This window comes from Colletotrichum costaricense (assembly GCF_030867565.1).
Source record: "Colletotrichum costaricense strain IMI 309622 chromosome Unknown Scaffold_9.1, whole genome shotgun sequence".
Taxonomy (NCBI): Eukaryota; Fungi; Ascomycota; class Sordariomycetes; order Glomerellales; family Glomerellaceae; genus Colletotrichum; species Colletotrichum costaricense.
Genome location: NW_026848238.1, coordinates 2079139 through 2102081, shown reverse-complemented (window position 1 = coordinate 2102081; position 22943 = coordinate 2079139). Strand labels below are relative to the sequence as shown.

The window sequence follows — 22943 nt, the reverse complement described above, 5'->3', positions numbered from 1 at the left end:
CCAAGGAATTCTCCAAGGGGCGGAGATGTGGTTACATTCGCGGGATGGATTCGTGGAGATGGCGATCCACAAGGCCCAAGGCCTCAGTCCGAAGGTTGATAGTGGAGCGAAACCGAGCGTCTCTTTTGGCGTTGCGGTAATATCTTTTTGAAACTCCCATGGCAAGATACGCGATCCATACTATCGGGTTTTTTGGTGTGAAGGGACACTCGGAAGACATCATGCGGATGTTCCATTTGCCTTTGTCAAGACGGAGAAGAGTTCATCGGGAGATGGATCTTCGGCACGCAGAAGCCAAGGAAATGACGGGCCGGGGGTATTGGCTTTTTGGGTAAAGTTGGACCCACGCCTCGGACTATTTCTTCGGTGCGCATCTCTAAGCGATGGGACTTTGGTCAACCTCATACGTACGTGAGGGTTTGTATCCACGTGGTGGGTGCATCAGAAATGCTGTTCACATTAAGCAATATAGAAAACAAGAACAGTATCATTCGTCTTTCAAGAATGTCGGCAACACTTCAAAGAAACAGTCAGGATAGAGAACCAGGCCCAAAAGGATAGGAAGAAGGAAAAAAGATAAGGACGCAGAGCGCTGAGGGTGATTCGAACCCACGAGATTTCCAGATGGCCATACAAATTGGGCAATCGAATGCCAGTCTCCACGGGACGTCAACCGCTCAACCATCTTCCGGCGGTAAGTCACTTCCAGGGTGAAAACATCTTCCTCTCTACTGGGTTGACTTTTTGAGCATTTTTGGTCCCTATATACCCCCCTTCCCCACTCCACAGGAATACCAGGCAGTCCCAATACGACTGCCCAGTGAATATTCTACTTTGTCACGTGGCCATGGATTGCCTCTTGCCTCGACTGTTGGTTCAACCTACATCGTGTTAACTAAGGTGAGGTACGATAAGCCAACTAGCCTGAACTTCATTTCCGAGCAGCGTTTGCTTCTCCGCCTTATGATCCTATAGTGACCGTTCTTCCTCGTCATGCTGGCCACAAAGGCTAAAGACATGTTCCTCCCGGGAAAGATCTTAAAAGGGGATCTGAAAATGACATGATGGATGTGTATAATGAAGCAAAGGAGCAGAATCGTAAATTACAGGCGAGTGACAAAGCCATAGCGCCAGGGATATCCCATTCTCCCGTCCCTTAGTCCATACGCCGAAGCTCCCTGGGACTTCTGAGATCTATGTAAACCGTGTTCCAACAATACTTAGCCATTATCGAATCACCAATAGACATAGCTGGGCAAGCTCAGAAGAGGTTTGCAGAGATTTCTGGAGATATCGAGATGGCATTGATTATTTGGCGTACAGGAAGTCGCTTGTTGGACGGATTGAAGGCTGATTGAGAGAGTGTAATGTGACCAACATTCAGCTTCAACACTTCAAGATCTGTTTGTATGAATCGACAAAGAAATTGGCAAACCTGGACTTGCAAAAGTCTTGGCTCGACTTTGGCCATGACAAGGATCTTTTGACTTTGGGAGCTTCTTGGGCAGGTATCACCTCGTGGATGGAAAGGCTCCTTCCTAATTTCACTCATCGACGCGGTCTACCAGGTGAAAAACAAGCGAAGACGTCCAACGCGTCTAGATGAGCCAAATCATATTCACTTCTGAAAAGTCTGGGCGGTCAACGCACCTTCTGCTCTGAATAATTTCTCCCACCGCCTGCAGTCCTGCTTTCCGAACTTTTCAAATTTTCCCACAACATTCAACCTTTCCTGACCTCACTTCTTGTTTCCCACAACACCTTCCCCTCCACCCATCCTCCTCAACACCGCGACTTTGCATCACCTCGCATCGCAAAACTCATCGCACCTTTCCTCTATTGGATAACTTCTCTCATCCTTTTCACTCGACCTTCTTCGAACCGTTACTCAACCGAGAATCGATCAGTCTGCATCAACCATCCTGACTCAAGACTAGAGTAATTTGATCCCTCTCCCAGATCTCTCCGTCCGGTCTTCGAGTACTAATCCCATGTAGATCATGTCGTTCAGAAGCAGCCTGATTACTTCCGGCTCTGGAGGCATGGGTAATGGCGAGGCAGCTCCCATCTGCGCCGACCAGAATGCCCTCACCCGAATTCCTGGCCTGATCTTCGAAGTCGGCGACAACGGCCGCATCATCGCGCAGCCGGGCACTCCTCAGCTCAAGCTCCTCACCCAGGGCTACGCGAATGACGCTCCCACCCGCGACATGGCCAAGCTCATTGCGCGCCGTGGCGCTGATCTTCTCGCCGCGTACTTCAAGGTCGTCGCTGCTGCCAGCAACGGCAAGAACGCCCTGGTCGACAAGAATCACCACCTGGCCTGGGTCCCCGCTCTACGAAGCCTGGTCAAGGAGAAGAGATGGACCGAGTTTCTGGACGTCAAGAATCACCACGTCCAGGCTGCGTTGATCGCCATCGGAGACGCTCGCAAGCGCTTCATCGACGAACTCACCGTCACCCCCGCTCCTCCCAACCGCGAGCATTACAAGACCTTTCTCGACCTTGTCGATCGCTTCAATGTCGATCGAATTGGCCAAACGGGCTCCTCTAGCTCCTTTCCGGCTGTTACTGCTGCTCCGGTCGCCCCTGCCCAGTCCGCCCTTACCGTCCCGTCTGCCTTCCAGATCTCGGCGAACCATCTCCAGTCTACTGCAGACCAGATGATCCGGGATGCTTTCGCTGCACTCCAGATCAGCGACCAGCAGATTGATCAGATCAGCAACGGTCTTCAGACCTCGGCGGACCAGCTCCAGGCTGCCGTGACCAAGACAATTCAGGACGCACTCGATGGTTTCAACGCCAAGGACAAGGTCATTGAGACCATCACTCAGCAGACCGATCAGGCCAATAAAGCTGCTCGAATGGCCCAGACCGAGATCACGGCTCTCAGAGCCAAGTATGAGAAGATCGAGGATGAGAAGCAGAAGCTCATGGAGAAGAACGCCGAGGCTACGGCCCCCGCCGTGGTTGCCTCTTTGACCGATACCATTACTGGCGCTGTGACTCATGCTATGGCTGAGATGGAGGCTGCCGAGCAGCACGGTAGCATCTCCGGCCAGGAAATGCTGTTCGCCCACATCGTTGATGACCTGAATGAGCTTGAGGCTCTTCGAGGCGGCGAGGATGTGGAGTGGGCTGCCGATGACCTTGATGACTACAAGGAGAAGCACAATATCCCTGATTTCTGATTTGTACACCAATACGTCTCGATGCCAGTATCTCGTTGGAGGAAGATGGAAGGGTCACTGTTGTACATGTCGGCACCATCGGACAAAGGAAGGGTTGGAGAATACGGCTATTAGGCGTTGAACTGGTCTAATTAGAGTATATGGGTGTGATAGGTAGCAAAAGCTCCTGGTCTATCAGTCAATATACCTGCCTCTCTGACGGTCTATGATCCAATGACCTCACGCGTCCACCTAAGGATGCCCTATCCAAAACAATGACAACGTAACCATCCTCATCAAACCTTCTTAAGCTCAAACCCACCAGCCTGAACGTACCGCGCCGAAGCAAACACCCCCGCTGAAGCAAGAATCGAAAACCCACAAAACAGCTGCAGACCCAAATAATCCCCTCCCCGCGCATCGACAATCGCACTCGCAATCGGACTCCCCGTAAGCGCGCCAAACGACTGGAACGCGAAAGCCGTGCCAGTCCTGGCGCCAATCTCTCGAATATCTGAAATCTGGGCAATCAGCGTCGGACCGATGGAGGTCAGCCCTGACGAGAGGAAGCCAAAGGCCGCTGTGAAGACTAGGATGCCGGCGTTGCTCTTGATTGGGATCCACAGGGCCAGGCACGCGATGCCGGTGAGGGTGGCGAGGATGATCATGATGTTGTAGCGGCCTATCTTGTCGGCTACTAGGCCTGGAATGACACGCCCGATTAAGCTGATTGAGAGGTCAGTGGGGGTTCTTTGGAGTTGTGAAGGCCCTGAAGAGGGGCTTTAGGACGTACCCTACGGCATGCATGATGGGCAGCAAGTAGATGACCAAACCGTCGTCCATACCCTGCGCCTTGGCTTGCAAGATAACAAAGGCGTAGGGAACAAATAGACCCCAGAAGACTAAGAAAAGACCGAAGACAGTGGACATCATTGTAGGTTCCCGAATGCCCCGGAAGTACTCCTTCATGTCCACGGGCTTCGTCTGAGGTGCCAGGCGGGACCTTACGGTGAAGCACGCGATTGCCAGAAGAGAGAGAAACATGAAGCCAACGGCACGCATCGCCCACGGGAACCCAACACTCTCAATCATTCGCGGGATCATGATTGGCAAAATGACGCCACCGACAGAGGACCCAGACATCATGATGCCGAAAGCAGTTGCACGACGACGATGGAACCATGTTACGAGGCATGACATGCTCGCGCTCGTTACAGCGCTGGCGCCGATGGGACAGACGATGCTTTGGGCGAGGAAGAAGTGGAAGTACTCGGATCCCAGGGAGACCATCATTATGCCAAAGACGTAGGTTATCGATCCACAGATGAGAAGCCACCGTGGACCCCATTTATCAAAGGCAAATCCCCACTGCGTTAGTTGTCAGTGGATCATAACTGATTCGGGTCGGAGAAGTATTGGACATACGACGATGGGCATGAAGTTCAAAGTCCATTGCATAAAGCTGGTAATCCACGATATGGTGGATGAACTGTATTCGCGAAGGGCATCGGTCACATAGTACGTTTGAAAGACGCCAATGCTGTTTCCCAAGCCAAAAGTACAGAACAGAACGCACCAAGCCCCGAAGAGTACAATGAGAGCCTGCCTCCCACCTTCGGGGTAGTCATCCGGATTCGCACCGGTGTCAGCTACGGATGTCGTTGTCGAGAGACCCTGCGTGGAGGCGGCCATCCGCTCGGGGAAGTTCTCCAGATCCGTGCGGGGGTGGGATGCGGAGGAAATGCGCCTTTCCTCGAACCGGTCTGGCTGGTGGGGTCCGGAAGCATTCTGGCGGGTCTCGGGCCCTGGCTCCGAAGAAGCCGCTTTCTCCATCTGCAGTTTGGACGCGAGAACGCGGGGGCAAGGCTTCGGAAAACGTCTATGCGTAAAGATACTGCAGTTTGCCCCAAGAAGCCGGCGGGATGGGGATGCATCGTTTGCTTGCTTGCAACTCTAATTCTGGCAAACGGACCCTTAAGTATTCAAGCAAAGTGCGGAATCCGGAGAAGATTGTGGATACATGTTGTGGGGGGTCTGGGGATGGCGATCCTCTTTGCAATGTTGCCATGCAAACTATTACCTAACGTATTGTTGGTTCGGTGGTTGTTGGGGTGAACGTATTTCCACCATTCATAGCGTGTAAGCGAAGCCTTCGGAAATGTCTACTACCAGGGATGACGTGATTGCTCGGCATTGAGGATCGACAAACACAAAATTCTGCAAGATATGACAAAGAATTGAATAGTTCCGTCGCTTTGAGCCCAGTCTCGCGATTTTGGTGATACCTGGTTTGTACTCGCTATTTGAGGTTTGGCTTGGCAATCAGTCGTTTACTTCGGAAACCAATTGTGTGTTCCTCATGTCATTAATGGTTCAGGGATTGATACAAGATGTTGTTTTCCCTTCATCCACCTGAAAGCTCTTGAGTGAGCACCTTTGCTTCGAAGGACGGACATAAATCGGCAAGAGTTTCAGCGCTGTTAACATTGAAGAAGTATTTGAGACGAAGAAAGATATAATTGAATGGTAGACGATTACCAATTCGCCGACTTCGAGCTGCTGTTCGTCCTCTGAGCAGTTGTTTTGTTCACGCTAGCTTTGGTTCGTCACAGAATCTGCCCGGTAATCCGAAAGCACCTCTAGAATACAGAAGTCATGTTGACGACTGTTTCTCTCTTATGATACTTGAAGTTCCATATAGAGTACCTATACCGTTGATGAAAAAGATAGACTGGAGCTAAAGCTTCAGAGAGCTAAACCTTGGACCGTAATTAAGGAAGGCGCCTCCGGGCTGGTGCCTTCCAAAGTGAACCTGACCATGTTTCTTGCCTGTAGGCAAAGTGGGGCAACGGTGAACAAAATCTTGCTGGGAGTATTCAGGAGGCATATTCTAGATGGTTTGAGCCCTACTGCTTGCATAGTTTTGACCGCCCTGGGCCCTCTTTTATAATCCTCACCTTCGCGTAACTACTTCGCTCTTCTTCTGTCACGGCTCAGCTGAACAGCACCCTTCCTCTTCACATCTCTCCAACTTCTGTGCGGCAGTCTTTTCTTCGCCCCGCGGCGTACCTACCTATCCTACACATCAGCAGTCTCATCTTCTATACCTTTGAGAACAACCATTTCCCCATCATCTCTTTCCCACCGGAGTGATTCTCACCCAAACACCTTCGTACTTTCCCATCTCAACTTCCGCGCGACTATCGCAGACTTCGAGTATCGTCTTGACTTCAGGTTAGTCTACCGCCCTTGATCGCTACAAGCGCAATTAATGTCATCCGAAGCTAATCTTAATCAGACAGTCCCATGATAGAGATGGCTTCCAACGGAACTTCTGCCGACCCCACTGCCCCTCACGAGATGGGCCCCGAGAACAACAACCAGCCGGGCCCTGCCACAGGATCTTCCACAGGCACTACCCATGACAACCCCGCCGCCCCCGCTCACCAGGGCATATCCCAGGCTGATAACGCAGGCGATATGGAGGAGAAGGAGATGAAGAAGATTCAGAACCTCCATGCTAAGATTCAGGAGGAGCGTAAGGCTCAGATCGAGGAGAAGAAGCGTGAAGAGGCCATTTACCAGGCCGAGCAGGCAGAGAAGGAGCGCCTGCAGAAGGAGGCGCAGGCTCAGAAAGACCGGGAGCAGAAGGCTCGCCTGCAGAGAGCCATCCAGGCCACTCCAGAGGAACGTGAAGCCTACGAGACGTCGCTGGAGTACGCTGAGACGTCTAGACGTTCTGAACGCCGTAGAGCCAAAACGCTCAGCAGCATCAACGGCTATCTTGAGCGCCACGGTAAAAAGCGCAGATGATAAGATGTTAGGGGAGGCTTTCACGATGATGTATCTGCTTTTGAGGGAGGAAGGAAGGAACCAATGGCGGCCTTCTTATCTTCGAGGCAGGTAGAGACATTCTTTGAAGATGCAAGGAGGACGTGAGGCAATTTCTAGGGGCCAAGGTACAAACTTGCACATAGCAAGCACAGAAAGGGGAATACTCGTGAAGGAAGCGTGTGTCTTTGGTGCTACAGCACTTTACCGACATTCATCACGACCGATGTAGATCATAAAGAAAGAGACACCTCTATTCCTTCCTCTAATCTTGAATCAAACCCGGGGCGGGGAGATCCCATTCATCTTGCATTGCTGACCATGATCATGAGAACCTCGTCTTTTCCACTGACGGCTTGCTGTTACCGCTGACAATCATTTTCAAAGACTAAGGCAAGAGAGAGACTCACATGACCATTCTGTACAATGCAAAGACGCAAGTCTCATTATCTGTCGTTGAGATGGCATCCTTCTAAAATGTCTCTCAGAGACGACGCATGTAGAGAAATTTCTAAGACGCAAAGACTAAAAACCTCTCCTGATTACCCTTCTAGTCCCAAGACCATGGCATGGTATCGCACCCAATCTACAGACCTCTGTTTCCACTAGCTGGTAACTACTAGCAGAGATGTTCTCACGCATTCAAGCCTCTTGTTCAGCTGTTCACGCCCACCCCGTTGTGGTCCTGATATGATGTATCTCAGCCAAACGATTCTTGGCATCAACTCACAAATGTTTGGGGAAAGCCGAAGCATCCAGCTCATGAGACGCGATTCATTGGTCAAATGCTCTGAGAAGGCGGGAGTTCTGGTGATCAGACAGCTGCGAGAACTTCGGGTTCGCCTTGTTGGCAAGGTACTCCTTCTGGCCGCGTGCATACCTTTCGATGAGGACACCCTATCGGTTGTTGCTGACCTTGACCTCTCAAGCTGGGACCCGGTGCAGAAATTGCGAAGGAGTTCAGTTTATATGAGAGACACAGACAAGGTCGCTGGAGGAAGTGAAAGAAGATGAATGTGGAAATTATCCCATATAGTGAGACCAAATTACCTTTCCTTCATGCCTGGGGGTATAATAGTTCATTCTTTAATAGTAACTAGAGTGATGGACGAAGCAGTCTCCAGTGTACGAAACAGCCAAGATGTAACTAGTGCCACGTCTTTGTCTTTGATTGACCTGTGGCCATGAAAGCAATGATAGTTTCTGTGTTCATCATTGAAGTCGAAGGAGCCATCAGAGCCGGAGGGGCAGATGCTGGGTGAACGGGCCCGACATCCCGATGACGTTGATATCTTCTAACCCAATAGCTATTCATCCATCAATCCTTCGCCTCAAATTGCAGCACGTCAGTGGTAGAGAAATTGTCTGCCTTGAACGCAATACATCGATCGATTGACTTGAGGAGTCGACAGTTCTGGCGATCATTCAAGTATGGGAGCTTCGAGACTGATGGATTCTCAAGGTAGTTCATCCGCGCATTGGTGAAAAGCTGAACAAGGTCTCGGATCTTGTTGGCAGTGACCTTTGTCTTCCACAAAGGGTTCTCTTTGGAAAGGAATCGTTGTAATTTGTTCCAATACTGACGCCAGTCCATGATTGAGTCTTTGTTCGCATAAAGAACTCCAAAGACGATGGAGAACAGGTGCTCAACTCTGTAGCAGACACAGGACGGCATGTCGGTAGGCTCAATAGGCAGGGCTGGTGGGCCGGGGAAGAGTAGGTCCTGGTTGAGACCGAAGACAGTGATAGAACCTTAGTTCTGCTCAGTGATGATGACTTCAGGTACTTCTGGATTCGAAGAAGCCTTGGGTCGATATGAGCGCCCTTGGCGCTTTTTTGGGGGCCCGGTAATTTTCTAATGTTCAAGGAGATTGATCGATTAGACGGCTTTTCAAGGCAGTATTAGTAATTTTTGGTCGAAATGAGCCCGACGAGGTAGACTTACAGCTGGAGAAGGCCTGAACGGCAGAGAGAACTCGCGACTGGATTCTCGGCTCGGAATAGGGATATCTTCGGATTTAATGCCAGGCGGCAGGGACACAAGATCGTTCATCTGATTGATATTTGGTGAGTAGAAGAATTACAGTGTTAGGTAGACTACCGTACCTTGAACGTGCTGGGCTGTTGACGTAGGCCCGTGGCCTCAGCGTGCATATTATGGTATTCCTGAAAAGTGAGTCGAGAAGAATGCTGTGAAGTTCGGTCTGAAAGAACTTTTATAAATAAAAGAAAAGGATTTCTGCGTCTTTCACGACCGCAGTAAGGAGTGGTGTGTGAAGCGAATGAGTGAGTGAGTCAGGGCAACAACAACTCGTAAGCACGGGCCCTCATGATGGGATCAACAGCTTCACTGTTCACTAACTGGGAAGGAGCTGATTGACTGGATAATATATCACACCTTCCCTCAAGCAGTTCATCAACAGAGTCCGCATTCTTTCCCCTTGAACTTAATAACGAAGATTCAACCGAGGTGGAACCGCACAGAAAAGCTGCCTCCTTTTCACTGGAGCCAAGGCTTGGTATACCTCAACAACCAGCTGCGTCCCTACAAATCCACCTTGGCTCAACTTCCTCCACAATCTACCTACTATACCGTGCCATCTTACCACTGACCTGGAGAATAGATTGGAGGTCTGTTGAATCTGAAGCGAGATATATGAGCGTTTTCAGATCATTAGCGACTTACTAGACGGTTCAAAAGGGACATGAGGATGATCAGTTGCCCTGATATCTGTCACTTAGAAACATGATGTTAATCGTTTGTTGAATAGGGAACGTTATATCAAGTTCTCTGCAACGGTTTGTCCCAAAATTTGAAAGGGTCAAATATCGCACTGGGAAGAGTTCGACAAACTGTCCGGAAACAGGCTTGTCGCTCCAGCTGTCTGGTTACAAGGTGCATCGCCCAGGCGGGAGTCACTGCAATGGCATCGGAAGCGACCCACGTCAAGTTCACCTTCCATCTGAGTACGGAAGACAGTCTCACGATACCTATCCAAAAAGGAGTCCCGGAATGCCTAACACGGAGTTTACGGAGGCTGATCGAATACTCCGGGCGGCCTTTCCCTTGAGATCAAGGCTGTCAGAACTCCATTGCCCGGGAGCGTGCACCGATCACAAATACAAGAGTCAGACTCAACCTTGACACCCCAAATCTATGACTCCCGTATTCGGAAGCCCGACCCTATTCAGCTTCAGTGTTTTGGCACCTGCGTTCTTTTCTTGCCCAACGAGACCGGACGACGGCCGACTCGGAGCCCGCGAGCCAGAGATGTAGAACGGCGGCTCCGGGCTTCTTTAGATCTTCTGAGAGTAGGAATGGGCAGCAAAAGTCTTTTGGCTTCGTTTTCGCTGTTCGGTGATGCTTAGACTCAGTTTAATCGCGCTAGCGCTGTTCGTCTGAGACGTTCGAGACGAATTTTCCACTCGTCCGATATCCCACGAGAGAACGAAGGAGCTCATGCACTGCGCTGCGCCAACGGCCAGAAACCGTTCCTCATGGCACGAGCACAAAGGACCAAAACATTCTTGTCAGAATCTGCCGCCGCAATGAGTCGTCTGGAAGCTCCAACGGAAGTCGTCCAAATTGGCCCTTAACAAAAGACATAATGGGCAAAACCGAACAAAAACCTTCGGTGCTTCCCACACCACGTACCGATTATCTCGTTTCGACAACACCCTCGAATCGAAGCAACGAACACTTGATCTGGAAGATGGGTGGACCCCTGCAGCGTGACAACCTCTCAGACTCGGGATTTGACTACTTCAAAGGTCATCCCCAGTTGTCGGAAAGTCCAAGGAGATCGCGTACGTGATCTCCCGATTGGCTTCAGCCTTTCGCTTCCGAAATGCAACCATTGAGAAGCTCTGCCACGGCTAACGGGAGTTTCCTAAGTTGTATGTGACACCTCCATTCTCTGCCATGTCGAAGTAGCCTTCTCCCCTTACCCATATGTCATCAACCTCGATACCACCGTACAAGAAGGTCCAACATTGAGTCAGAAGGAGAATACGACTTATCGACCATTTCCATTCCAGAAACATGACATCACGCATCACCGTTACGCTCAATTGTAGCAAAAGGCCCGCTAACTGCCGATGGCACGGACATTGGTTACAAACGCTCAAGTTAAGCTTTCCTACGCTTTTCTTCAGTCCAGACACAAGCGCCAACCTTCTTGGCAGCCTCACTCGCCAGGCCAGGCACACCACACCAACTTCCACACCGTTACCCATCCTTGCTGGATTTAGAGTTGGGGAATCTGTGTCATCCGATCAGATCCCAACTCAAGATGCAAGGTTGCATTATTCCGCAGCAAGAGGCGAAGAGAGAAGTGCAACAACATAAAGCTTTTGGGTGGGAAGCACTTTATCATCCGAGGACTTGTGCGTTCCTGTTCCCGATTGTCGAGGATGCACATCTCTCCCTCCCGCATGACACCTTCAACCAGACTGTCAACATCTCACCGGTCACCATCAAGATGATGGGCGACTCAGAGGCCGCCGCGGCCGTCGCGGCCGGTCGTGTACCACCGGAAATCAGCCTCGCATACTTGGAGGAAGACAGAGACGGGCCTTCGATGGATGCGTCAATCTTCATGTTCGCCATTACGTTGGTAATCGTCAACGGTCGCGCCTTTTCGCGATTCTTCCTACGGAAAAGCTTTGGAATAGATGACACATTAGCAGTGATATCTATGGTAAGCTAGCCGGGCAGGTCTCACGGAGAGAGTATTGAAGCTGACAACGGCGTTAGGCAATGTTCATAGCCTTCGTTCCACTGTGCATCATCCTCATCAACATCGGCTCTGGTCGACATTTTGAATTCATTCAATTCGTCATGACCCAAGATATTCTGGAAGAGACAGAGATCCTCGACTTCACCGCCCACCTGATCTACACAAGCGCGCTCTTCGTTTGCCGGTTTTCGGGTCTAGCGTTTTATTACCGAGTGTGCGGCGTCCACAGCCGATTCCTCCTCGCAATTAAGGGAGCCGGACTATTTCTGATCGCCGGCTACATCACACAGATGCTTCTCATCATCTTCCACTGTCTTCCCGTGACAGCGATATGGCCCTACGAATGGCAGTCACAATTCAACCAGTACAAATGCCTTCCATGGGGTTTTGTCTACGGAATCAACTCGGCAGTGTCATTGCTTTGCGACTTTGTTCTTTTCGGAATACCCGTAGCGATGTTATGGATGTTGGAAATGACAAGAAAGAGGAAGATTCAGCTTGCTTGCATTCTGCTGCCCGGAATTTTGTGAGTAGTGGCTAGCTGGCCCTTCGACCGTACACTTACTGACCACTCATAGTGTTGTCGCCATTTCAATCGCCCGTCTCATTTTAGTTATCAACGGTCAATGGCAACCAGACCAGTCATGGATCTACAGCCCGCTTCTCGCCATTGAAGTATCCGAAATCGGTGCGACGCTCATCGCACTCTCCATCCCAGGATTCAGGCCGTTGGCAGAAGAGCTTTTCAACAGAGTAGTCGCAAAGCTAAAGCAGTGGTTCCCCAAATTATTCAACAAGAGTCGGCGGAATTCCACGGTGCATCCCGACTTATGGTACGAAACACCACCATGGCAACAAGACGGGACACCAATGACGGGAGACTTCAAAGCAAAGGACCTTGAAAGAGTCGTTGGGTTAGAGCTGAAAGAAATTCGGAGCCCCGACAAGTCTCACCCAAGCCCTATCGACAAGTACGCGCAATCCAGTAAAGGCAAGGCAAGGCCTGAAAGCACGAACATCTGGATGTTTGAAGACCCGGTCAAGGACAAGGATCGGATGTGATCTTGACCACAAAAACGAACACGTCTAATGCCTGTTTGGCTCATCTCATATTGAACGGACAATTGGTTGGGGAGAAGGGGACGGGCTCTGCGAGTCGAACACGATAACAACACGAACAACTCAGCACACGAATAGGCACAGAAAAGTAGACAGACAGTCAGGCGCAAGCACACTACTGCGTCATGTATACGATGAATTATGAAATACCATTATCATTGACAACATTCCATGTTTCTGCCAAGCTGTATCACCATGTTGGTTGTAATCGACGAACCGTCTGGGGTAGCTAAGAATCGCCTGGCAAGTGGCAATTTTGCCCGACTGGGCAGCTCTTCAGGAACAACAAAACAAACTCAGCCAATCGCTTGCCGTGCCGACAGTCAGCATTCCAAGAAGATCAGACACCTCAAAACGAAGAAAAAGACACTTTCGATGGTGAAAGCTGAAGCCCAACTTTCGAAATCGACGCGCCAAATGTCGACGGGCTTGAAGGGGCCAAGATGAGCAGAGTTCCGTTCTCATACACGCGCCCACACAACTCCCTTCAGCTTCGGAGGCAGGCACTGCAAGGTAACGGAATCATCGTATTGGGAAGCACTATAGCCGCGGATAAGGGGTCAGAAGGAAGAGCAGACTTTCGGTCTAATTCGCCAAGCTGCGTTACGGATATTTGAGAAGAAGCTTGCTGGGCGGCTTCCCCCTTGGAGATCTTGCAGGGTGAACCCAACCGCGAGAGACCACAAATTTGACTAGCGGGGCCTTACGAAAGCTTATTTCGACGATGGTGGTTGTGCGCGGGTCTCTCCGCGTTTTCCTCGCTGGGCTGCATATTGGAGCTGGGACAATCCCTTCTATCCGGCTTGCATGTGTTCCCCGAATCGAACATTTCTCCGTCCATCTGTCACGTCCACTTCTACATTCGTCCCCTTTGACCGTCCACCCCGTCCACCCCATTCCATCCAAAGATTTTCCGGCGTCATCCATTTACCCGCCATACGCCGAGTCGTCAACGGTGTTGCAGAATTGGAAGACTGATGTGGTTTACTCATCAGTCAGTAGGCGCATCCCATCTCGATGGATTTGCTTGATGGACAAGAGTGCGTGCGGTGTCTCGCCTGGAGTCGTGGGAGATGCCGCGGAAAGACGCACGCGCGGCGGAGCTCGGACTGGATCATGCGGAAGGGAAATGGAATGTCTTTGCACACTTTGGCACATTGCTCTTCATAACCCACTAATCCCGTAGGTATGCCCGTGGCAACCTACCCAGGTGGAAGATTCCCCCTTCGATGGGCAGAAGATGTCCAAGCGGATGCGCCAAGTTTCGAGAGTCATTAAATTGCAAAAGGTTCTCCATATCGAACGCCGTGTTAACCGCGCCTTTTCAGAGCCTAATCAATCGTCACCAGACCCGATCCGAGGAGTTCTGTTGGTCAGCATACCGAATTGCTATCAAATTAGAGATAGGCTCTGTGACGGACTTTCGGTCTATTACCCCGCCTCACCTGCACGTTCAGGTCGAGTAAAGAGGAACAAGTTCTTAGCCCAAGAGTTCTCCATGGCTTGACTCGTTTGGTGCATCTCGAGGAGAATTCCCCCTTGTTTCATGTTTCAACATTCTCTCCAGAGCAGAAGAAGGGATGACCCTCGGCACCCCCACACCTCTTGCGTGATAAACGAGGTGCCCCCTGGAAGCGCATCTCAGGAACCATCCACTCGGCAACCCATGATCAACAATTTGGCATTGGCGCCGTGAATCGCGCAGTGGCAGCGTGTTCAAGGAACTGGTCTCGACTTTTTCCCGCCTGACTGCTGCCTTGCATTTTTTCCCGCCTCTCACTCTCCTTTCCCCCTTTTCGTCCATATTGTCAAGAAACTTTGCAAGAGCAAACCCGCCAAGCAAAGGCCAAGCCGGTACCACATACTCCCTTGGCCCTTCCCTCCATGCCTCCCTCATACTTCATCCTCTCTATGGCTTTCACGGGTGGAACAAGCTTTGGGCGTTTCTCGGCGCTAAGTAAGCTTGCAACGCATCCGCCTTCTTCCCGTTGTGGGGTTCCTGCAAAGCCTGCATTTCCCCCCTTTCAACCCCTTGTCCAGCTTCCTTTTACCGCTGTCGTGTACGGGGTTCTTCTTTGTTGGACTGGGACAGACGCCAGGCATATCCCTTATAGAAGTGTAGGCCAGCTGGATGATTTGCGCCGTTTCGGTTCGTTCCTTCGGCTGTGGCGGTTCAGAGACTGAATCTTGTTCACGTTGTTTCGTTTCGTGTAGCGAGGGAGACTAGAAAGGATTTGAACCGCAGTGAGGCCCCATCCTTTCGGGGAAATGTTTACTGGGTTGTGATGTTTCCGGGATTGTGTGACTTTGCATGTGGCCTTTGCGTGGCTGGGTCTTGGCGAATGTGAGGGGTCTGGTGAGACGGCCTGATAGACGTTGATTATGAGGTGCCTGTACCCACACCGGAAGTTCTTGTGGAGGCAGTTCGTGTGAGACGTACGACAGATCTGCGGGAGACTCGGAGTTTAGGGTTGACTGGCAGACTGGCGCAGCCTTTCCACGAACTCTTATCCCATCAGCCACGGAACTCCGTAAGCTTCAAGGCTGCGATATGATGGCTTCGGCATCCCACAGTCTGCAGATGATGAGATATAAATGAAGTAATGTCCGTTGGAAGCTGAGTCTTTGCCGCCTTGGCAGCTTGGCAACTAGCTCTTCGCCGTTTAAGAATCGACGTCGCCGAAGATGTATCCCGGAACAGAACTCACGCGGCAGGTCGCCGGTAGCCAGCGATGACGATCTGAACTTGATCTTTGTCTGCGTACATAGTCGGGTCGACCCACCTCGATTGACTTCGTTCTCGTTATTCTTTGACAGAGTCGACAAGGCTTGGCAACTACGGCATGTCGAAGATACCGTCTACGCTGTATTGAGGAATTTACATGACGCAGTATCTCGACAACAACTCTGACTCCAGCTTCGAGCGTGCCTCAAAACAGATGCAATGGGCCTTTTGTTACTTTTGTACCCAATCTGGGATTGTTTACGAATTGGGTGATCTTTTGCCTTGATGGATGTGCGGTTTGAGAAGTCGGCGATGTCGTGTCTAGTGTTTCTCGTGGCGAACTGTCTCAGTCGTCAACAAGGCTTTTCATTGTTAGGAACTTTACTAGCCTTTGACTATTCATGACGTGTGGTTGTGTTCTATCTTCTAATCCTCGTCACAAACACGAATATAGATTTACGTCTGTTGTTTCAGCAATGCTGGACTTTCCAATGAAGGAAAGCGGCATTTGTGTCTTTGAACCTCCTACTGAGCATCAGTATGTTTGCTTGGTCTCATTTGCCGTCAGAAAATGATAGAACCACGGTCTATTTGTTATACTCCGTTCAATTAGACTGGTGAGTTCAGACAAACCGTTGCGAGCCTGGGGATACATAGCCTCAGGTTTTACTGAGAAAAAATCTAGAGTGAGCCCACTTTCACCCGAGTCTAAGCATCAAGCTAGCTTCCAGCTTCACGACACAATTGAGGTGTAAGCGGAGGACATCCCAGGCGCTTTACAGAGAACCTCTCATTGTTGAGGAGGGTTGATTGGGGCTTTCCATAGACCTGTTGCCATCATTTGAATTCTGTTGGTTATTGTCTGCGTAATAGAAAAGTGGAAGACTTACAGTAGTCCGGCTACCTGCTGACTTTCTTCAACATGTTAGCTATATTACATGAGAGTGATGACGCTATCTTTCCAGCTGAATGTGAAAGGTGCACCACTCCATCTGTCTCCCGCTGATGCAGGAATACGCAAAGGGCATGAGGTGAATATAACTTCATCTAAACCACGTGACCATCCAGCCAGAGGCCTTCTACGCGAACTGTGAATTTCCCGTTGTTTACGTCATCCGCCAACAACGCCGTACTGCTCTGGATTTGCGTCTCACTCATAACACCAGTCGCTTCACCAACTCCTCTACTTATTGCATTGCACTGTTGTCCGCCATCCGAATTTTCGCATTGCGAGTCATCGTAGCCTTAGCGCACCCAAATTCAGGTTATAGCCATCTTCAGATATTCTACGGTAAGCTACGGCCTCATCCAAATATTGCGATTAATGCTTGTCTGATGTTTTCTTGCCGTACAGTGTCGTCCGAGCCCCTTGTGTCTGAAAAATGCCTCCAGTCACCCTTCTCACCACGCCCGGGGCGCGCAACCTCAATCACAAGGTTCTTGCCAAGATTCCTGGGCTCCTGTTCCTCGATAACGGCGACTTCCTTCTAGGCGATGAGATGTCATGCGCCATGTTGCTGGGAAAGACGATGAAGAACGACCGCAAGCTCCCCAAGAACCCGAACGCCATCAAGTTCTACATCCACAGAATCTCCAAGAGACTCTATGGCCTCATCCTGGAGGCGAAAAATCATCTCTTCGAGCTCAAGAAGGGAAACACCAGCCTCCGTCGCATCCTCAACAATCACCGCCAGCAGGAGTTCTGGACCTTTGTCTTTGGCCAGCTTCGAGTGAACCGCAGATGGGACGTCTTCACTCCCCACGGCCCGCAGGTCGAGGCCCTCCTTGACCGCTTCTGCGACGCTCGCAGAGATTATCTCCTCGCCCGCGCTCCCAACGCTGCCGACGACGAGGCTGCTAAGAACCCCGTGTTCAGTCCCATGCTCGAGGCCATAGATGCTTAGATCGCATCTAAGGCCGAGTTGGTCGGCTTGTTCTACGCCATCCCTGATGAATCCGACCTTCTGTTCGCTCCATCCCCTCTAGGCCGGGCCCTCTCGCCTGTCGACGACGCCATCGCCAGCGCCGCCACTGTCGACAAGATTGAGTCCCCTGACACCACTGCCGAGGAGCAGGAGAGTGAAGAAGACGATACTTCCCTTAACAGTTCTCTTGTGACGATGCAGCTCTGGGCCATCGTCCGGCCCATCGTAAACAGGGAGAAGGAGAGACTTGGCCTTCGCACCTACGAACACAACGAATTGGCCGAATTCCTCCGCATGAACACCCAGTAATGGCAATTAGTATGAACGGGTTTCATATGCGTATGGCACTAGATATGGAGGATGGACACGGTTGGACATCACTTGATAGGATCATGCAATCCGGTTGTGAGGGTTTTGGTTCATTACCTAGGAGATCTACGCAAATGGTGAAGCTTTCTTGTCTGTGGGCCTATTGATGAGATATGAAATACAGCTTTGGTTGAGGGGTTAATTATACCGTAAAACATGTCTGTCGTAAGCTGAACGTCCCACCTGCTTGTGTACTCCCAAAAAAGCCTTTTGACATCTACATGACTTATGTCCGATGTGAAAGGGCTAATTGTTGCTAAACAACCTTCAAATCTATCGTCAAAGATGCTGCATAAGTCACTGTGTTTGGTACCAGATTTGATTAGGACCCTGACTTTCCACCAACAAACAGTCAGGGAGGACGTGTCGCCGAATCTCATCATGGTTTGACTGTCGCGTGGTCGACTAGTATCCTAGGCTGCAGCGACCTGAAGTCGGAGTGGGGGTACTTATGTCAAGTTGCCTGAGAAAATCGCAACCCAGGGGAAGGGGGGCAGGTTAGAGTCGGATGGTGCAGATGTAGGGCCCCTCTGCATGAATTGTCGGCGCCGGTAGCCCCCTTGTACCAAATTGTCTCTTAAGAGCATGGGTTCGAGTCTTCATCGAAGCATTTTTTTGGGGACCTTTTCGGGCCTGACGGATTAAGCGGGGTACCTATACCTAATTGATCGGTAAATTCACACAACCCAAGGGAAAGGGGGCAGGTTATTAGCTGGATGGTGTAGCTGTTGGGCCCCTCTGCATTATCACGGGCGCCGGAAGCCCCCCAGTACCAAAACGATCTCTCAAGAGGTCGGGTTCGAGGCTCCATGAAAGCAAATTCTTTCTTCTTTGTTTTGCTAGCAATGACAATGCCGTGATCCTGTTTTCCAACGATCGCGACCGCGATCGTCGTGATAGAGACGCTCTAGCTGCTACAAGAACCCGATTGATAACCATCCTCTCCTTGGATGTGATATGATTTTTCTAGCAGTAAGACCTTCGAGAAGCTATATACTATCATTTGACGTGCGACAGCGACTCCCTCTTCTCCCGGCTACTTGCGGCATTTCCATTGAGCAGGTGGCACAAAAAAGCTACGAGCCGCAGAAGCAGGACTCCTTTTTGATATAGCTGTGTCTCAACACACCTTTCAGCTTTGCTGCCAATGGCTGATTGTTAACAAGAGCTTGGTCTGGGCACTTCTTGCAGCATCTATCGTAGATTCATTATCCAGACCAAAGCAAAGTAATGCCCCCCCCCCTCTACCTCATTATGTTGAGCATCAAAGGGCATCAGAAGGCGGCGGCGTGTCTCACAATCCACAAGATATAGCCAAAGATCACGATAATAGAAGGATCCAAAGTGGATTACATTAGGCTCTGGCAAAGCCATGTTGGGACACATCCCTTCGTCGTTGAATCAAAGTGGTGGAGCGAGAGAGATGACAGTTCGACTAAAGTTTGTGGATGCAGCGCCACGGCAGGGCCTGTCCCAATCGCTGGACGCGACACGTCCCAAAAGAGTATTCGCCCCACCTTTGGTGTGCTCCCTGCCCCGGACCCACTTGTGAGGGCTGCCCCTCCTTCCCACGCAACGCCGTCGCAGAACTCCCGGCCTACCACACGACGTAATGGGCGCGCAATGCGCTTCAGTTGGGAAAGGCTCTATGAGCTTGATCATATTGGACCAATGATCAAGATGCCGCCATAGGTTAAATCAAATCACTCAAGTCCATCACAAGCTCACTTGTCTCACAGAAAGTGACTAAGGCAGTCTGACTGTCTGTGGATACGGAACACCGTAGTCATCTCACGACTCTTCTGGTGTTCATGGATGATATGTTTCCAGCCGGAAAACTGCGATCAGTCATCAAGTTGGCAGTAGTATTGACGTAGTGCTCTTAGCATGAGATGCCTCACATCAGCACACCAGCAAGGGATATTCAGGGCTCTGGGAGCAACCCAAGGATAGCAGTTTTCTCGCCGACACCCATCAAGGAGGTGACCAATTCTGGCTTGCAGAGCATGAAGATTACGTAATTCAACCGTGGATCAAGTGGCGTGAATGAGATACGGCGGAAGCTGAAAGCCAGACTGCACCAACTGTGCTGGGGATTGTTCAGCCGACTGTGGTAGTATTCAAAGGAAAATTCGCGCCTCGTGGGTCTGAGATAACGTGGACGGGAGGACGGGTAGAACTCTTTCATCGGACGGCACACCCAGGTTTCTCAGTGTCACCTGGGCATTCCTTTTTTCGAGGGGCGAACCTGCTTTCTTGGGCTTTTAATTTTGTTATGTCAAGTGCCAAGTATCATCACATCCTGTCGGACTTCCCTGTTTTCAGCTCAATGCTTGGCCTCCAACTTTTGCAATGTTATGTGACTGACCGAAGGCACCAGAATTCACCTTCATGTCGTCACTGCTAATTCTGTAGAGCATAGGCATCCTAGTCACTCATGGTGTTCCGAGATGAGGCGGAGGGATACCTCCCCTTCTGAGGTTCTGCAAGGTCCAATGGCTCCCGCCTGGGCAGGTAGGAACACCATGTCAGTAGGTCGTCGTACCTTACATTCCAGGTAAGCTTCCAGGTCGAGAAGGTTCCCCACGTCAGGTGACTTAGCTGAATGGGAGGGTGAAGCTAATGGCCTGGATTGGCCCCCCAACATGTGTGGCTGCCCTCGCACCTTCCGCGCGAGGTTTTCTCGCCGTCAAAGACGTAGATCCACTCTTCATCCCTATACCCAACAAGGCAACAAGGGAAAGGGCTGACCGGACACTTCCTTCTGTCCAACCTTGGATTCCATCTCTTTCTTTCTTTTTCATCCGCAGAAGATTCCAGCGGGGGCAGGAACACTTTGCTCGAATGCCGCATAGGAGTTGAAATTTCGCCTCAAATTCTATTTGGCTTCCAAACTCACAACCACCATCTTTCTCTTCTTCTCCAACTTCATTCTCGTCCTCGATCTCATTTCCATCGCCCCCAAGCCAACGACACCGCCCTCGCCATTGTTGCCAGCAGTCCCAACTGGTTTGGAATCGCTTCTTCATCGCGTTCGTCCATCCCATATTCATCACGATCGAACTCCATCTGTTTGTCGCCTTCGTGGACCTATCTGGGTTGTTCAAAGCTAACTACTATCTGTTGCAAGCCGCAATGATGCAATCTCAAAGCATCTCTGCCGCAGACCTTCCGGTCGCTCCGACCATGGAGCGTTCAGGTCGAGCAGCGGAGCGACACGGCCTACCAGATGCCCAGCGTACTGGATACCTCATTCAGCACTATGTTGCGGAGCTTGAGTCATACGTTAAAGTACAGCAAATGGTCTCCGGGGAGACCAGTTTGATCATCCAGGCGCTTGCCGCCGTCATCACCAACCTCCACAATGTCAAAAGAAAGGCCGTCATCACGGCGAAGGACATCGAACACGTCATTGCCTCTGTCAAAGATGCCATGTCTGCGGCGAATGCCAGATCAAAGGCTGCCGACGTGAAGGAAGCTGGGGCCAAGGCAAAGATTCGGGCGGAGACCGAGGATGAGGGACGTCGCTGCAAGAGTGCAAGCACCAATATCCCCGCCGCCGCTGCCTTCCTCCATATCGTCGACACCCTCGACATTGCCTACTACGAGTTGGGAAAGGCTCTTCAGGCGTCTCAGCTCCGATCTTACCGCACTTTGGAGAGGGAGAATACCCGGCTTCAATTAAATCTCGCAACTCAGGAAGACACGATTGCTCGTTTGAAGCAAGAGATTGTGGAGCTTAAGGTATGCTTCCTGCCTCAGACTTTCAAGCCTGCGGCGCCACTGACTAGATACAGCAGTGGAAGGACAGTTCGTCTGAGGGGAGTTTGATTAATCTGCTCGACTAGCCATGGAGTCATCCGTTGTGGTGAGACCGGTTGGAAGATAAGGTGGTCTTAGGTTCAGATCCATGTCAGAGAGAGGGGTGTTAAAGAATCATACTTCCAAGGTCCTTTTGAGGGGACGTTCATTGTATTCAACGCTGTGGTTTTCAAATTCTTTGTTTCTTCCAACAGTACGTTTGTTTGAACTAGGGCCCGTCGTCAAGATGGACTCGAAGCGCAAGCGCTCCGGGGCCAAATCTCCCTTCAATCCCAAGTTTTGCCGCAGTGTCTTAGTCCACATCGGTGCCCAATTTCTTCGTCTTGCTTCTGAAGTTTTAGCCCTCGTCCGAACTTTTATAGACAGCTTCCCATAACACCTCCAACTCAGTACTTAGGTATAGTCCGAGCAGCAAGAATGGCCAGCGCCGCATGATTGGGCACCAACTCCGCATCAGAGAATCCAGCTAGGCTGTAATATATTGAAGTCCTTTCCGCCAAATCGCTGCCGGCAAACCATGTGTAAATACCATCCTCGCAATACGGGCCTGTGGAGCCGCGGTACCGCACCGCCGTAAGGATTCCGCGATTCGGCCAATATCGGTCAACGGCGTCCTGGCAAAGGTCTAATCGCCAGGACGCGACTGTTGCAGAGGAAAAGAAGGTCCACCACATGTATCCAGCTTTTGGGCGACGAGAGATAAGGAAGATGAGCTTGCCATTGTGGAGCGTCCTTGACACAGCGCTGGCCGAAGGCAGCATTTTTCTCCCCAAGTAATACTCCCTCGGGAACAAGAGGGCCGCTCTGCAATCTGAAAGCTCGACCCGGTCGTGGAGGATGGAATCCCAGCACTTGGTATTTTCATTGCCGTAGACGTCACGAGGACAGTAGCTACTACGCATAAGATGCTCGAACATGCTACCCAGCATCCCGTCGCCGACTTCCATTCCAGTTGGTGTTACATTGCCCCTGACGCAATTTCCTTTCATTAAACCACCGATTGGCCTTTGTCTAGTGCTTTGGTGACAAATGCCTGTCCGTTTCGCTTCTTAATTCATTCGTTCCATTTTTGGCCTCCTCCCTTTGCTTTGCAAGCAAGGAACTCTAGATGGGCGTCGATTACAACTCCGCGGCCGTGGAGTTGTTCTAAGGTCATGTGAGTCTTGAAGAATTGGATATTGTCTTGAGGCTACAGATCGAAGTCAATATCCGACATCTCCATGCGATCGACGCGTTGTGCTTG

At 50.8% G+C, this 22943-nt stretch overlaps 8 protein-coding genes across 8 annotated transcripts; 5 read left to right on the top strand and 3 right to left on the bottom strand.

Moving 5' to 3' along the window:
• Positions 1-2000: 2000 nt before the first annotated feature.
• CCOS01_09507 (uncharacterized protein) lies at positions 2001-3191 on the top strand (the record flags this gene model as incomplete). Its single annotated transcript, XM_060457665.1, has 1 exon — positions 2001-3191. The coding sequence occupies one exon, from the start codon at positions 2001-2003 to the stop codon at positions 3189-3191; it is 1191 nt and encodes a 396-aa protein (XP_060312365.1).
• A 275-nt stretch (positions 3192-3466) lies between these two features.
• Positions 3467-5003, bottom strand: CCOS01_09506 (riboflavin transporter MCH5; the record flags this gene model as incomplete). Its single annotated transcript, XM_060457664.1, has 3 exons — positions 3467-3896; positions 3964-4538; positions 4596-5003. The coding sequence occupies 3 exons, from the start codon at positions 5001-5003 to the stop codon at positions 3467-3469; spliced, it is 1413 nt and encodes a 470-aa protein (XP_060312364.1).
• Positions 5004-6485: 1482 nt separating this feature from the next.
• CCOS01_09505 (uncharacterized protein) lies at positions 6486-6983 on the top strand (the record flags this gene model as incomplete). Its single annotated transcript, XM_060457663.1, has 1 exon — positions 6486-6983. One exon carries the CDS (start codon positions 6486-6488, stop codon positions 6981-6983), a length of 498 nt encoding a protein of 165 aa, XP_060312363.1.
• Positions 6984-8319: 1336 nt separating this feature from the next.
• On the bottom strand, positions 8320-8676 carry CCOS01_09504 (uncharacterized protein; the record flags this gene model as incomplete). The annotated part of the gene is made up of 1 exon (XM_060457662.1): positions 8320-8676. The coding sequence occupies one exon, from the start codon at positions 8674-8676 to the stop codon at positions 8320-8322; it is 357 nt and encodes a 118-aa protein (XP_060312362.1).
• A 2617-nt stretch (positions 8677-11293) lies between these two features.
• Positions 11294-12802, top strand: CCOS01_09503 (uncharacterized protein; the record flags this gene model as incomplete). The annotated part of the gene is made up of 3 exons (XM_060457661.1): positions 11294-11701; positions 11758-12266; positions 12319-12802. 3 exons carry the CDS (start codon positions 11294-11296, stop codon positions 12800-12802), a joined length of 1401 nt encoding a protein of 466 aa, XP_060312361.1.
• A 4164-nt stretch (positions 12803-16966) lies between these two features.
• On the top strand, positions 16967-17818 carry CCOS01_09502 (uncharacterized protein; the record flags this gene model as incomplete). Its single annotated transcript, XM_060457660.1, has 2 exons — positions 16967-17452; positions 17501-17818. The coding sequence occupies 2 exons, from the start codon at positions 16967-16969 to the stop codon at positions 17816-17818; spliced, it is 804 nt and encodes a 267-aa protein (XP_060312360.1).
• A 2915-nt stretch (positions 17819-20733) lies between these two features.
• CCOS01_09501 (uncharacterized protein) lies at positions 20734-21726 on the top strand (the record flags this gene model as incomplete). The annotated part of the gene is made up of 3 exons (XM_060457659.1): positions 20734-20887; positions 21009-21622; positions 21670-21726. Coding segments are annotated over 3 exons (825 nt in total), but the record flags the coding sequence as incomplete, so codon positions are not given.
• Positions 21727-22086: 360 nt separating this feature from the next.
• Positions 22087-22647, bottom strand: CCOS01_09500 (uncharacterized protein; the record flags this gene model as incomplete). Its single annotated transcript, XM_060457658.1, has 1 exon — positions 22087-22647. The coding sequence occupies one exon, from the start codon at positions 22645-22647 to the stop codon at positions 22087-22089; it is 561 nt and encodes a 186-aa protein (XP_060312358.1).
• Between the last annotated feature and the right edge of the window lie 296 nt (positions 22648-22943).